Source organism: Populus nigra, chromosome 3, assembly GCF_951802175.1.
Source record: "Populus nigra chromosome 3, ddPopNigr1.1, whole genome shotgun sequence".
Classification (NCBI taxonomy): domain Eukaryota; kingdom Viridiplantae; phylum Streptophyta; class Magnoliopsida; order Malpighiales; family Salicaceae; genus Populus; species Populus nigra.
The window spans coordinates 24474318-24488807 of record NC_084854.1 but is presented as its reverse complement, the minus strand read 5'-3'; the positions used below and the strand labels follow the sequence as shown (position 1 = coordinate 24488807).

The 14490-nt window shown below is 32.9% G+C and overlaps 1 protein-coding gene and 1 long non-coding RNA gene across 3 annotated transcripts; both read left to right on the top strand.

The window, feature by feature from the left end:
• The first annotated feature begins 339 nt into the window (after nucleotides 1-339).
• On the top strand, nucleotides 340-6910 carry LOC133689538 (transcription factor TGA2.3-like). 2 transcript variants are annotated; one of them, XM_062109406.1, is made up of 12 exons: nucleotides 402-558; nucleotides 731-1137; nucleotides 2383-2486; nucleotides 3069-3142; nucleotides 3244-3438; nucleotides 3642-3719; nucleotides 3810-3869; nucleotides 4033-4110; nucleotides 4201-4252; nucleotides 5299-5570; nucleotides 5964-6212; nucleotides 6405-6910. In XM_062109406.1, the coding sequence occupies exons 2-12, from the start codon at nucleotides 1016-1018 to the stop codon at nucleotides 6549-6551; spliced, it is 1431 nt and encodes a 476-aa protein (XP_061965390.1). In that variant the 5' UTR covers nucleotides 402-558; nucleotides 731-1015; the 3' UTR covers nucleotides 6552-6910. The 2 variants fall into 2 exon arrangements, with proteins under 2 accessions (XP_061965391.1, XP_061965390.1); XM_062109407.1 differs by lacking the exon at nucleotides 731-1137 and having other exon boundaries at nucleotides 340-558.
• A 3135-nt stretch (nucleotides 6911-10045) lies between these two features.
• LOC133688934 (uncharacterized) lies at nucleotides 10046-11841 on the top strand. The gene is made up of 3 exons (XR_009841234.1): nucleotides 10046-10216; nucleotides 10744-10892; nucleotides 11404-11841. It is a non-coding gene; the product is annotated as an uncharacterized LOC133688934 (long non-coding RNA).
• The last annotated feature ends 2649 nt before the right edge of the window (nucleotides 11842-14490 follow it).

Below are 14490 nucleotides of genomic sequence, written 5' to 3'. Positions count from 1 at the left end.
AAATATATCTGTACAAAAAGTAAATATATAAAATAAATTTATTTACGATAATTTTAAAATGAGTTTTTATGTTTTTAAAATAAAAAAAATTAAGAATATATCAATTTTATTTTCATTGTTTTCAAAACTCTTAAAGAATACCAAGAACAATGGAATGAAAAGGAGCTTCGAAAAATCAAAGTAAGAAAAAGAAAGTATTGATAGTATAACAGTAAATATAGAAAAAGACAGAAGGGGCAGATTGGAATAATCTGAACGTCACGTTTCCTCCACTATCTCTTACCAAAGGTGGTAAATAATGAATATATATAAATAAATAAAGAACTTAAAATTCAAAGGTTGAGTCTTTGAAGACAAAAAATTGTTTACTCTATTAATACAGAGAGTGAGAGGAAAGAAAGAACCAAGGGTTCATTGCACAGAACACGGAGCGACCTTTTAATATAGATATATATATTTTCTGTATATACTATTTTGTATGGTATATATATGCTCTGTACAATTAAAAAAAAGTCAAAAAAGTTTGGAGTATTTATCTTCTACAAGACTGTGTTTCTGGTTAGGGTTTTTCTTTGAACTCTTCTCTTCATTCCACCATCTGGGTTTTGCTTAATTAGTCTTAATTCAGTTTTTTAGCACTGATAATTATTTTTCTTGTTTTGGGGTTTTTTTTCTTGCTCGAATAAAGTTTAAGGCCTTACTTTGTTTTTTCAATTTTTGGTGCTTGTAGCTTTGTGAGTAGAGAACAACCTTGGTGTCTCACAGATGCTGTTTTGTGTTTGAGCTTGAATTTCCCGTCTTGGGTTGTGTTTGGATAGAGGGGTGTTGTTTTCTTGTTCTGGTCTTGAGTGCTTGGTAACGGTTGGTGCTTTACGTGTAATTGAAGGATTAGGTTTTCTTTTATTTTTGTGTAGAAGTGTTTGGATTCTGGGTTTGGTTAATTTTGAGAAGGGTCTGTTTGGTTCTTACAAAAGATTGGTGTTTGTGGTGGTGGTGGTTGTGTTGATGATGATTCATGGGGAGTAGAACGCATAATAATAATAATAATAATAATAATAATAATAATAATAATAATAATAATAAAGCTGTGACCGAGATGCCAAGCTATGTACCTCAGCTATCCACTTCTAATCCCATGTGAGTTGTTTTCTGTTCAATTTTTTCTTTATCAGTTTGAATTGCACAAGTAATTCTTCCTGTTGTGGTTGTAAGTTATCTGGCTAAATTATACTTTTATTTCTAAGATTTTTGTTGATTTTATTGTAAGTTTGGATTTTATCATGGTTGGCTGTCTGTTTCTGCGTTGCTGTGATTACTCTTGTGAAGTAATATAGACTGTAATTTGAGTGATCGCTTCCTGCTAATTGGCGACAAATCATTGTGTGCAGTTGAAATTGCTTCCTGCTAATTCACAAGAAATCATTTGTTTGCAGTTGAAAGTTTAAATGTGGAACATTTTATTGTTTTATTGGTTCCCTGGAAAAAAATTGTGAGAAGAAACTCAAGTCTTAAATTTTTTTTACTAACTGCATCATAATATATGCACATTTTTTGAACATTTAATGGAACCTAAGGTAGCCCTTTGATGCTCTTAGACGAAAACGTTGTGAGACTTGGAGTGACTATTGTTCTCTTTAAAAAAGATTGTAGACAATGGCATGAGGTGCGTGTTTATATAATTGTGTGAGGTTCTGTTTGATAGTATAGGTATTGTGAGGCTGTTTTGTTGTTATCAGAAAGGATTGCGAAGGAGTTAAATTTGGCCCCATTGCATGATCACTGGTGAAGCCCTGCAATTGTATTAGATATTTGCAACTGTGTTATGGTCTTCAAACATCATATTTTAAAGTGGCTGCATGTTGTTGTTCCACTGAAGTCTGGTCCTAGAAGGGAGGAATTTTGGAGAGAATTCTACACTTTTAGTGTTTTTGTGGTTGACTTGAGCGTGCATCGTTGTGGTTGAAGCCTGATATTTCACCATTGTACAGAGCAAGGGAAACATGTTTAAGTCTCAAAAGTTTAGAAAGAAACATTTACGTGATGGAACATCTTCTTTTTCTTCTTTTTTTCCAGGGATGATGGGGGTATTTAGTAGGTGAAGTATCTTTTGGTGACTCCTCTTTTCTTACCTTTCTTTGCTGGATTATTATATTTTTCCCCTCCATTTTTTTCTTCATGTGGTTGATTACTTTCATTTTTTGATTATTTAGGTTTATGGAGTTATGTTCTTTAGAATTTACATTGTGTTGGTTAGATTAGAAAGGTTTACTTGAGGTGTTGCTGTCTATAAATTCTGCCGAGGCTAAATTTTTTGGGACAGCTTTGCCTTGCTTTCTGTATAGTTATTCTTGGTACTCATGATTTTGATGTTATATGTTTCAGTGGCACAGAAGCAAATAACATTCATCCTTCTCGAGTTTCAGACTTTGCCACATTTGAGCAATCTCTTGGGTTTCGCATAGATGATGCTGTTGATCTTAGCAGAAGTATGTAGTTGAAATCTTGACTTCTGTCAGAAGCAGCTTTCTTTCCTTCTCTGTATTGACGATCCGTAGATGTTCAATTTTGTTTGCACATCTTTGGTTTCTGTTAACCATTTTACCTTGTATCATGGCATATCTAATTTCCACTAAATCATGCATTATACCTTTTAATCAACTATTGTAGCTCAGGAGGCACTTGATTGTTATCCCCGGTCTTCTATTTGGGCTTACAGTCAATCTGTCAGTTGCTTAAACATCATCTTCTAGAACGGATTTTCGGATAGTGTTCTCAACATGGGTCCATTTTCTCTATAACATCTTTTCTTCACTACATTACTTAAAGCATTAATCTTTTATTTGGTTATCTTCTAGATGAAACATCGTCAACACATCCTTGCATGATGTTGTAGGTAGATTGCAAACCAGATGATTTCAGTTTGCAGCAAGATCCATTGAGCATAGTTTTATGATATTGATATAGTTCACTACTATGTGATGATGTTCTTGATCTATCAATTTTTTTTTTTTTAATATTGATATAGTTTTATGCACCTTGTATCCTTAGTCATTTATTTCGTCTTTCAGATTCTATCTTTAATCAATTAAAATCTAGCAGCCAGGCAATAGGTGCTGATGTCCAGTTTGGCGCTTTAAATAAGGTGAGCCTTTATCTTCCCTCCATGTTTCTTTGACTTTTATATTGATGATGGCGTCGAAGTTAATGGAGATTTTTTCCCTTTCCTCATATCTTGGAATTCAGTCCCTTGCATCCTCAGATATAAATCTATCAGCTGCCATTGTGGGGTCCCAGACATTACCATTGCAAAAAGAACTGCAAGTATATCCAGTTTCTACACACAGCAACCATCCTGAGAATTGGGGAGAGACCAATATGGCAGAAGCCAGTCCTAGAACTGATACCTCAACAGATGACACAGATGAAAAAAATCAAAGGGTGATGTCTCTTACTTTGCCATGCAGCGTATTCTCAGTTTTGCAAAAGTTCATTGATCTATGCATCTCACTCCTTTCTCTCTCCCTCTCTCTCTCTCTCTCTCTCTCTAAATGTTTCCTTCTCGTGAAAAGGAAATTGTGTTTCCTGGTAGAATGTAGGCTGTTGGTCTGTTGTGGGTGACAATTTAGTAATTTCCTTTGCAGTTTGAGAGAGGACAATCAGCTGTAATAGCAGCATCCGATTCCAGTGACAAGTCAAAGGAAAGAGCAGGGGATCAGAAGGTTGCATATATGCAGCTGGTTTTGTTTACATAACCACCACCCAACATTATGACATATTCATTTGTTTTTCTTTTAATTATTGTCATGCAGACTTTAAGAAGGCTTGCTCAAAATCGTGAAGCTGCCAGAAAAAGCCGATTAAGGAAAAAAGTATGTCCTGTGTGATCTTTTGTTGTTATTTCCCACAATCCTTTGCTATTATTTAGGAAAGCTGCGAGTGCAAAGGATAGGTCTATATTTGTTATGAGTTTCAATTTTAAACAGTTCTATGCATTCTTCATGGAATTTGTTGTCTTTCTTTTCTCCTTTTCAGGCATATGTACAACAACTGGAGAGCAGCCGGCTGAAGCTGACTCAACTTGAGCAAGAGCTCCAGAAAGCCCGGCAACAGGTTTGTTTTTTATTGTTTTCCTTTTCTGTCTTATTTTGGCAGGATTACCTATTGTGTCTTATATTTTGTATTTAAATTTCTTGACTGCAGGGAATTTTCATTTCAAGCTCAGGAGACCAAACCCATTCAATGAGTGGAAATGGTACATAATTACCTCTCATTTGTTTGATTTGTATTTTGTGTGGAGATGCAGAATTGATCATGGTAAAGATGGTTTGTTTTCAATATGTTGTGGTTAATCAAGCGAGCATTACACTAGTGTGTTGAGATACTGATTTCTACTATGACACTAGGATTGACAAATTTGCTCCATGGTTGCAATAAATGGTGTCCAGCATTTGTATGGAATAAATTGTAGCCCTCATTGTGGTGCTTGTTATATTTGCTACTTGGAAAAGTTGGAGGAAGTGAGCGTTATGTTATTGTGTTGAGTTACTGATTTCTACAATGACATTATGGTTGACAAATTTGCTCCATGGTTGCAATAAACAGTGTCCGGCTTTTGTATGGGATAAACTGTAGCCCTGATTGTGGTGCTTCTTTAATTTGCTACTTGATAAAGTTGGAGGACTTTTCATGATGGGATCTGATTGCTGACCATAAAACACAAGCAATTAACATTTTCCTTGGAGATGCACAGTATTCTGAAGTTCAGAAGAAATATGCTTTGTGAGTGAGAGAAGTGTTGTATTCCAATCGCTGTCCCCTATATTTGTTGTTTATGAATGGATGTCTACTGTAAACAATGTTTCACATAGAATTGCATTCCGCGAATCATAATTGCCATCCCATCATCACACTTTCCTCCTGCTTCAACAGCTCTGGGTTGTTTGTTTAGTGCTCATGACAATCTTTATGGGATGCTTTTGTTTAGTTATTGTCACAAATTGCAAATTAAACACCTTGTGCTGTGGGAGTCGAATATAGTTTGGCCTGCCAGCTGGAGGTTGGGCTTGAGCATCCTTTTGATTCTTTAGCCACAATCTTCTTGTGTGATTTGGATATTGTTGGAGCTTTACTCTTCCATTCTCTCCATTATTATTCTATTGTGATTCATATATGTGCCCTGTCTTCATTGCTTGGTGCTACTGATTCCAATTTATTCCACTGCACAGATATACAATGGTAGAAACAGTCTTGGCTCTGTAGATCTTTAATACAAATCCTGTCGATCACGTTGTTCTACAGGTGCCTTGGCATTTGATGCAGAGTATGCACGGTGGCTAGAAGAACATAACAGGCAAATAAGTGAGCTGAGGGCTGCAGTCAATTCGCATGCAGGAGATACTGAACTTCGTACTATTGTCGACAATGTTGCTTCACACTTCAGTGATGTTTTCAGGCTGAAAGGCACTGCTGCAAAAGCTGATGTTTTCCACATCCTATCAGGGATGTGGAAGACACCAGCAGAGCGTTGTTTCATGTGGATAGGTGGCTTTCGCTCATCTGAACTCCTCAAGGTGGGTGCTGTCTTGCCATAGCCTTTGCTTTATGTTCTCCCCCCCTTTTTTTTCTGGCTCTGCTAAGATGTGGCTTGTTAACTATATTTTGCTATTAGAGTTGTGTAATCTAGCTATGAGAATGATGCATCTCATATTGGAATTCTTGATTATACCATTGTCGTGTATGATGAGTGAAAACTTTCCTCCCATCTTTTATGTACATGCCCCGGTGATGAGATTGTGTGAGGAAATGGTAAATGTAGCGACAGCAAATTCCACTCCACACCATTTCTCAAAATCCAAACATATCATACCCTTCTTGGATGTTCTCTAATAATTTTAACACAAAAAAGGTGGTGATCATGTGGTTTCTTATGTGAACTGAATGGAATTTGGTTGAAACTGGTGCAGCTTCTTGTGAATCAACTGGAGCCTCTAACTGAGCAACAGCTAATGGGCATTTACAACTTGCAACAATCTTCTCAGCAGGCAGAAGATGCTCTCTCACAAGGGATGGAAGCGCTGCAGCAATCACTGGCAGAAACCTTGGCTAATGGCAACCCTGGCTCATCAGGTTCGTCTGGGAACGTGGCGAACTATATGGGTCAAATGGCCATGGCCATGGGAAAGCTAGGAACTCTAGAGGGATTCCTTCGTCAGGTAATAAAAAAAAATCTGTCATACAATCCTTGTCATTTTTATAGTTGCAATGTTGCTCATGATTTGCCTAGGCTGCTCTACACATTGTACTCAAACCACCATTGTCATCGCTTCATTCATACTCATTTTGAATATAATTATCTTATTGGCATTTCATTGCTTATAGTTATTTTTTGCTTTGGTTATTCTCAGGCTGATAATCTGAGGCAGCAAACACTAGAACAAATGCACCGTATATTGACAACTCGGCAATCAGCCCGTGCACTTCTAGCTATACATGACTATTTCTCTAGGCTACGAGCCCTTAGTTCTCTCTGGTTGGCCCGGCCACAGGAATGAGCAGCAGTATGTTGCCCCCCAACAAAATTAACATGAATATCTACCACTTCACCACCCTCCTACTTGGCCTTCAGTTCTCATCATGCCATTGGGTGGACTGCCGCTGGTGGTCTTAGTCATCATCATCGGTGGTAATTGTGGTGCTGATAGGTCGTAATTGGTGTAATTATTGGTTTCATGTGCAGCTGTAACGCCAGATTTGCTCACACAGATGTATGCTTATCTTCTTGCTGTAAAACAAATAGCGGCCATAGTTGGTGTAATTATAGGTTTCATGTGCAGTTGTAACGCCAGGTTTGCTCACACAGATGTATGCTTATCTTCTTGTTATAAAACATCTAGTGGCAATAATTCGATAATGTTTGGTGTTTATTAGAACTGATGATGGGAAATAGGAGTGTCATATGTAACATAGGTTACAGTTCTCAATTGTTTTCCAGAAACCAAATTAAATCAGGATTATAGTTTCTATCTGAGCTCTGGAGATTTTTCCCATCGCCCGTAAACAGTGCTTGCGGCTTGTGTTTTATGTGGACCGGTCCTTGAATCTTTTAAATGCTTCTTTGCACCCTCTTGACAACCAATACACGTGAAATCAAGATAAGATAGAAGTATATATGAGTAATTAGAGGGTATGAATCTGAGATCATAGAAAAAATTTAAAAAATAAATTTTTTGATTCTAAACTTTTAGATCCATTAGATAATTAAACTAAAAAAAAAAAGATAGAAGTCCTTCCTGACAATCTGACATGAAGGTTTATCAAGGAATTCAAATGGCAGGAACTTGAGACTCTCCTTCTATTGGCTTCTTAAAAAATAGAATATAAGTTCTCACTCGAATGCCAAAAAGAAAGCACTCGGAAAGCTCTCAGGATAGTATGGTTTTTTTCTTGGGGTTTATTGATCATTATTATATTAATTGAGGATAGTTTAGTATTTTTACATATTTAATGTATAGTAAAATAATTAAATTATTTTTAAAAGCAAGATTTATTAAGTTGGTGTCTAGAGCTTTTTTGTATTTTCACTTATTTAAACACGGTAAAACGACTAAATTACTTTTTGATGCAAAAATTATTTAGTTGGCATCCAGAGGGTTTTCATATTTTTGCTTTGATTTTTTAGTTATAATTAAGTTGAATGAGAGACAATTTAATATTTTAATAAATATAAAATATATGTTGTTTTTTAAATGATTGGCGGGCAAGAGATGCTTTTGCTTTTCGGGCAGCTAGTTTGGTGTCTCCCGGTGGCCAAATGCCGCCTTCAACGCTAACCTTGAAAGCTTTCTGATGCCCTCTTTCTAATAATGATGTGAACAACAATGCATTGGTTGGGCTTTAGTGAACTCTGTTTTTCTTTTTTCTTTTTTCTCTCTTCTCAAATTTTACGCTGGCCTTCCAAAATATAAAGGTATTATATAATTTATTTTTTATATCTAATTTGATCTTCATTCTTTTAATTGTTATTGTTTTATTTTTTTATTGATTTTTTTCTTCAATTTCATCATTTATCATTTGGTTTCATTTATTTTTTTTTATCAAATTTGATTTTCATTATTTTAATTGTTGCTTATTTGTTTGAATCCTTTTCTTAATTGAATTTGTTTTCAATTTCATCTCTCAGTATTATATTTTAATTTTTTTATGTTCAATTCAGTCTCCATTCTTTTTATTGCTACTTTTTTTTATCATTATTTTATTGTTTTTTTTTTCGATTTCATCTCTTAGCATTTGGTTAATTGAAAATTCTGCTTGTGATTTTTTAAAGTTTGCCTTCTATGGAGTTAGTCACAGGGTTTATGACCAAGGTCACGGGTCTCGAAAGTTAGTTTTATACCATTGGTCGCATGGTTAGCATGTTATCATGGGTTGACTTAAGTTTTTTTATTTTTTTTAAATGATTTTTTTACAACTTCTCCCTTCAACATTGAGTTGTTTAATAATTAAGTTTCATGATTTTATATAATTTAATTTAATAGGGTTACTTCAATATCACAACTAAGTCTCATATTTGACATGCTAATATGGATGGGCTCGAGTTGGGGTTTTTTAATATTTTTTTATTTTATTTTATATAATGATATCACATTCACATTTGATTTGTGCTTCGTTATAAAAGAAGATTATAAATATTTTTTAGAAATATATTTTGAAGATATTTTTCCATAGTGCTGGGAAACCTTCATATTTTAGTTGATTATTGTCAAAAAAATTTATTAGTTTATTCATGTTATTTGATTAGCCAAGCTTATTAAATCTAGTATTCTCAATTCTTAGATTTTATTTTTGTTTTTTTAGAAATGTGTACGTTTTTTTAGTATTTTTTTTTACTTTTAAAAAAATAAATTAACCTGTAGTGTAACATAAATCATCTATTTAAATAATACCACGACTATTAAAGAATATGGCCACTAATAATATGCGCGCGAGCGTGCATAAACGAATAATGTTATACTTTCACGAATATTATCTCAAATAATAATTCTTTTACGAGGTTCTCAAATCAATGATTAATATTATTTAAAAAACTGGTTTAATAAACCTTTTAGAGAGAGAGAGGGGGGGGGTCTTTTCTCATATGCTCGAAGGATACAAGTTAATAAATCATTTCAATACTAGTAATATTGAATTACTGATGTGATTTTTATACAATTATAGAAATAAATCTATTAATTATATTAAATGAGAGAGAGTTTTCAAATATATCATTTTTTTTAAACACATATTAAAATAACCATTATTATTAAACTCTATTTGACTAGCAGATCAACTAAAAAATCATCTTATACCATATTCTTTAAAAAATAAAGAAATTAATTTAGTATTAATTGGTAAATTCAATTAAAACCCGATGACTTTTTTATTTTTATTCAAGTATTTTTAATCTTATCAAAATAATTTTTTTTTAATATGAACTCTTATAAGAATTAGCTATTTAATTTATGGCATCCACTCATTTCAAAACATAATATTTCCGAGCATATTTCAATATTTATTTGTGTTTTTTTTTTAACTTTTTAGCCTACTTAAATCCTAATCAAAACCAATTTTAGTTTTATATACGGAAACCAATACTAATTAGAAAATAATTCTACAATTAAAACTAGTATATTTAATGACATGATATGAAAAAAATTTTGAGTTATGAAACGCGTTCCAAAAATAATTTTACTTTTAAAATCTGTATATTTAATGGCTTGATGTTTATAATATAAAGAAAATTTCTAAATCATGAATATTAATGATACAAAAAAAATAATGAAATAAATTTATACTATTTAGTGAAATTTATTTAATTAGAACTAAGTACTTGTAACATTATTTAACGAGAAATAACCAATTATTTTTAAATTAAATCACTTTTTTTATTCAGAAATTATGAGTGTCTGGGCAGTTATCCTTTTGGGCCAGAAACCGAAGCATTTGGGTATTAAATGGGCTAAAGCCCTTTGTCAATAAGGCCCGTTAATGGCTCTATCATAAGCTTCCCCCTTCATCCAACTCTGCAACAAAAAACACAGCGGTAACTTGGTCGAACACAAAAAGAATCAGGCTTTGAAAGAGAGCAGAGCTTTTTCTCAATCTCCTAGGTTTTGGGTCACAAAGGAACTGTTTTTCTAATCAAATTTCTGGTTTTCGGTGGAGCTATCTTGTATAATAGGTATGGCTTTACTCTTTTCTCACTTTGTCTAGTGCCTTTATTCCTTATTTCTGATTGATTGCTGAGAAAATGAAAAGAGAAAAAAACGAAAATGCAATATTTGATCCTTATTTTTTTTCCCTTATGAGTTATTGTGGAAATTGGCAAATGGGAATTAATATACACTGCATTTGATGGCATTTCTGCTTCCAAAAAAGAAGAAGAAGAAAAAAGATCCGTGCTTGATGGGCCTGTTTTGATTGTTATTACCTTTAATTGATTAATTTACGTTTTTTTGTATAAATATAATGGATTTATTCTGAATAATTGGAATTTAGAACAGAACAGTATTAAAAAAAAAAAAAAGCTTTGAGGTGGATTTGTGCTTGCTTATGATTTTAGCTTGATTTGCTAGGGAGTAGGGAAAGTTTTCGACGAGGGAGAAACAGCCTGGCTATTATTGAGCTTATTAAGATTTAATTTAGTTATTAAATTTCAACATGTCAGCAATAAATTTCAACATGTCAGCCATAACTTCATGTTTGCAGATAAAGAATCTTGACTTGAAGGGAAAATGCCGCATAGAACACGGCCGATGACTGCACTGCTGGTGTTCACTGGACTCAATGTGATCTTGGTATCAACCATTACTCCAGTCTATGATTTTGTTTGCTTCCTTCCTTACTGGGAAAGAAGGGTATGTTTGTAATCTTCGTTCCCACTTTTTGGTTACTAGAGAAGTGTTTTGTTTTTTTTTTCAAGTAGAGAATAGGGTTTAAGTATCGTCACATTAATTGATAAATCAGTATAAGATTGAGGCCTGGATGTTAGAATGATTTATTACATGAATTATTGAATCAAACATAATAAAATGCTGAGTGTGTATCGATGTGTATTGATTGAACATGGAGTATCAGAGAGGAGACATCCTTAAATCAGTAGCAGATGCACACTGGCACCCAAAGTGTTTTCGGGAATGACGAACTTTAGCAAAACTTCTCTCATAAACAATGTTTCCTTTGTGAAGAGATACTTTTAGTTTAATTTTACCATTTTAGTTGCCATAATAGCGTTGTTAATATCTTGGTGAGTTTTTGACGTATTGAAGGAATAATGAACAAACATGGCTCCTTTGACATGTTGAACTTCATATTTGGTGATTATTGTCGCTCTTATTGTTTTTGCATGCCTTGCATTTGGTGTTTTAGAGAGAACGTCACCGTCAGGACCGTCAAGCTGATGCCATAACAAAGGGTTCCAGATGAACAGAGATGGGTCTTCGAGGTTAGACATTTGGTTGGTTTTGTAATTGACGTGTGACATTTGATGGTGTTCACCTAATTTTTTCTCCCATCAAAATATGCAAAAGAAGAAGAAGAAAAGATCAAGTCTTGCATAAAACTCCTTGATTGGAGCATAAAGTAGCACCTATTCATTTTTGTAGCAGAGAGAATTCATGGAGAAACTTGATTGAGAAATCAGAATGAAGCCTCTGAGGTTTGATTGGGAGATTTATGGTAGGCTTAGCAATACCATTCTTACACCCATGTAGCTTTTTTCTTGCTAAAAACATCTTGCACTGTAGCTAGGTCCACCTGATGACATGTTATCTAGTTACATGTTAATGAAAATGATAGATTTTCCTCCTTGCAAGTTTCAATTAGTTGCATGTTCTTTGGTTGTTAGCCATGATAACGCTAGTGTTGCAAGGATCATCAGTGATGCAAACTTCAACTGAAAGTCCCTTTAAATTTAAACTATCACTTTGTGAAAGGAACATTGGTTATAGCTATCAGTTTATACTACTTAAGGGTACCTGAGAGTGTAATAAAGATTGTTTTTAAAAGTATTTTTTGTTTGGAAATGCATGAAAATATTTTTTTTATTTTCTAAAATTTATTTTTGATATTATCATGTAGAAACGATCCCAAAAAAAATTAAAGCAAAAAAATTCAAATTTTGAGAAAAAACAGGTTTAACCTCTTTGCCAAACACCCAGTTATAGCAAATGAAACCATGAGATATGTATTTATTTATTTTCTCTAACAATGCAGTCGATTTTGTGACATTCAATGTTATTTCCTAGTGAGAAGGATAGGTCTTCGTGACTATATTTGTATTTGAAATTATCACACAGAGTGTTTTTCAAGTGCTTTTGGTTTGAAAATGTAATAAAATAATTTTTTTTTAGATTTTTTTTTAATATTAGTATATTAAAATTATAAAAACAAATCAAAAAATTATTAATTTAATATTTTTTCAAGGCAAATATATTCTTAAAAACCATCTAAAAATAGAAGTTATTGTACTCTTAAATAGACTTAGATTTTTTACTTTCTTATGAATCGGTGCACCGCATTAAAAGGATCAAAATAATGTTTTCAAAGTTGCAAAATATATATATATATATATATATATATATATATATATATATATATATATAAACAATAAAAAATATATAAAGTTGCCATTATTGTGGGAAAAGAAATATATATAAAAAATAAACACGTTCGTGCGGGTATGCAAACAGTGTATGGCGATGGCGACTTTTTAATTAAAACAATAAAAATAATTGAAAACTTTACAAAAATAAAAAATAATGGAGATAAGTGGGGCCCAAGCAGATGGTCAGATGACTCAGATCCATTCTCTGTCATGTGCTCTCTACGCTTTCCCACTCGCATGTGCGTTTGTCCCATTTGGTGTGCCCAGTCACTTCCTTTTACGAAATCTCGCCATCTGTGCGTATTTCTCTGTCTGTACGTGTCCTTGTCACAGCTTCCTTCTCTGTCTGTCCCCACAAATTCTTTCATCGTTGATCACAGCTTCATTACCTCTCTGGATTCGGAGAAGAAGGTTAGCCCGAGGATTCAGAGCCAAGTGTGCTGCGTTTTTTAAAAGAATTAATTTTTAAAAATAACCCCTATCATAATACAAAACACTATATTAATTCATATGATATAGGATTTGTATTAAAAACTTGAATTTAAAAAGAAGTTTGAACATATTTAGGTAGTTTTTTTTTTATTTTGTGAAATATAAATTTGATCACTATATTTTTCAAGTCCGATTCTACATAAAGTCAACTACCTATAACTAAATTAATATGGTTATGCTCCTTGTAAAAAATAATTTTTATAATAATTTTATAATCTTAAAACCTCGTTTTACTATTTTTTTTTCTTTCAAAACATCGTGTTAATACCACAGCCTGAAAACATCATTTTTTTTCTGCAAAGAAAAAAGAAAAGGCACCTTGCCTTGCTTTTTGGTGGAGGCAATGAGTACTTCCATGTCACCACCACAACGGTAAATTGCAGTGGCTGTCGTTTGGCAGTGGATCAGTTAATTTGACCGTTGTAATTAACCAAAATGAATGCCAACCGTTGGATTTGGGTGGAGTAGGGCACGGTGTCTATCTAATTAGATATTATTATTATTTTTAGTTTAATTTTGGATGTTTGGCCAGTTTATGCATACCTTGACAAATCCCACAAGCTCTAAAATTAACGATCATGTAAACCTCCAGTTGTTATCATATAAGCAACTACATAGCTTGAATTTGAGATCACAAAGAGAAAAACCTTTTAATCTCAAACTCTTATCATTATTTTACTACCTAAATTGTTAATTAGATATTATTATTATTATTAGTATTATTAGTATTATTATTATTATTAATCATGGCTTGTGATACAGATACTTTGTCTTTGTAATCTAATAATTTCTCAGTTGAAAATCATTTGTCTCACTTGATTGAGTGATTCTTTACGACTTAATCAAGTTCATGTGACTCTTCTGTGGCAAATACATTGTAAGCAGATCAAATTATTGCTTTTAATCATTGGAGTTACATAACATGACACCACATTCAAGTCAATAAGCCTGGCCCCAGCCCTAGTTGTTACATTAACCCGTTAATCTGCCACCTATGCTAAGTTTTAAATTATGTCTGATAAATGTTAATGTAGTATAAGTTCAACGGATTAATTTATAATCTAATTATTTTATTTTTAGGTAAAAAAATCTTAAATCAATATCATTTTGGATCGATACAGATTAACTCAAGTTAATTTATTAATTTCAAAACTTAAGCTTTGAGCTTAATCATAAACTAGCTCGAGTTTAATAACTTAAAATAAAAAAAATTGATTTTTTTTAAAAAAACCATAAGTGATGCCTCTACTAGTATAAGTTCAACAGACTAATTTATAATCTAATTTGTTTTATTTTTAGGTAAAAAAATCTTAAATCAATATCATTTTAGATCGATATAGATTAACTCAAGTTAATTT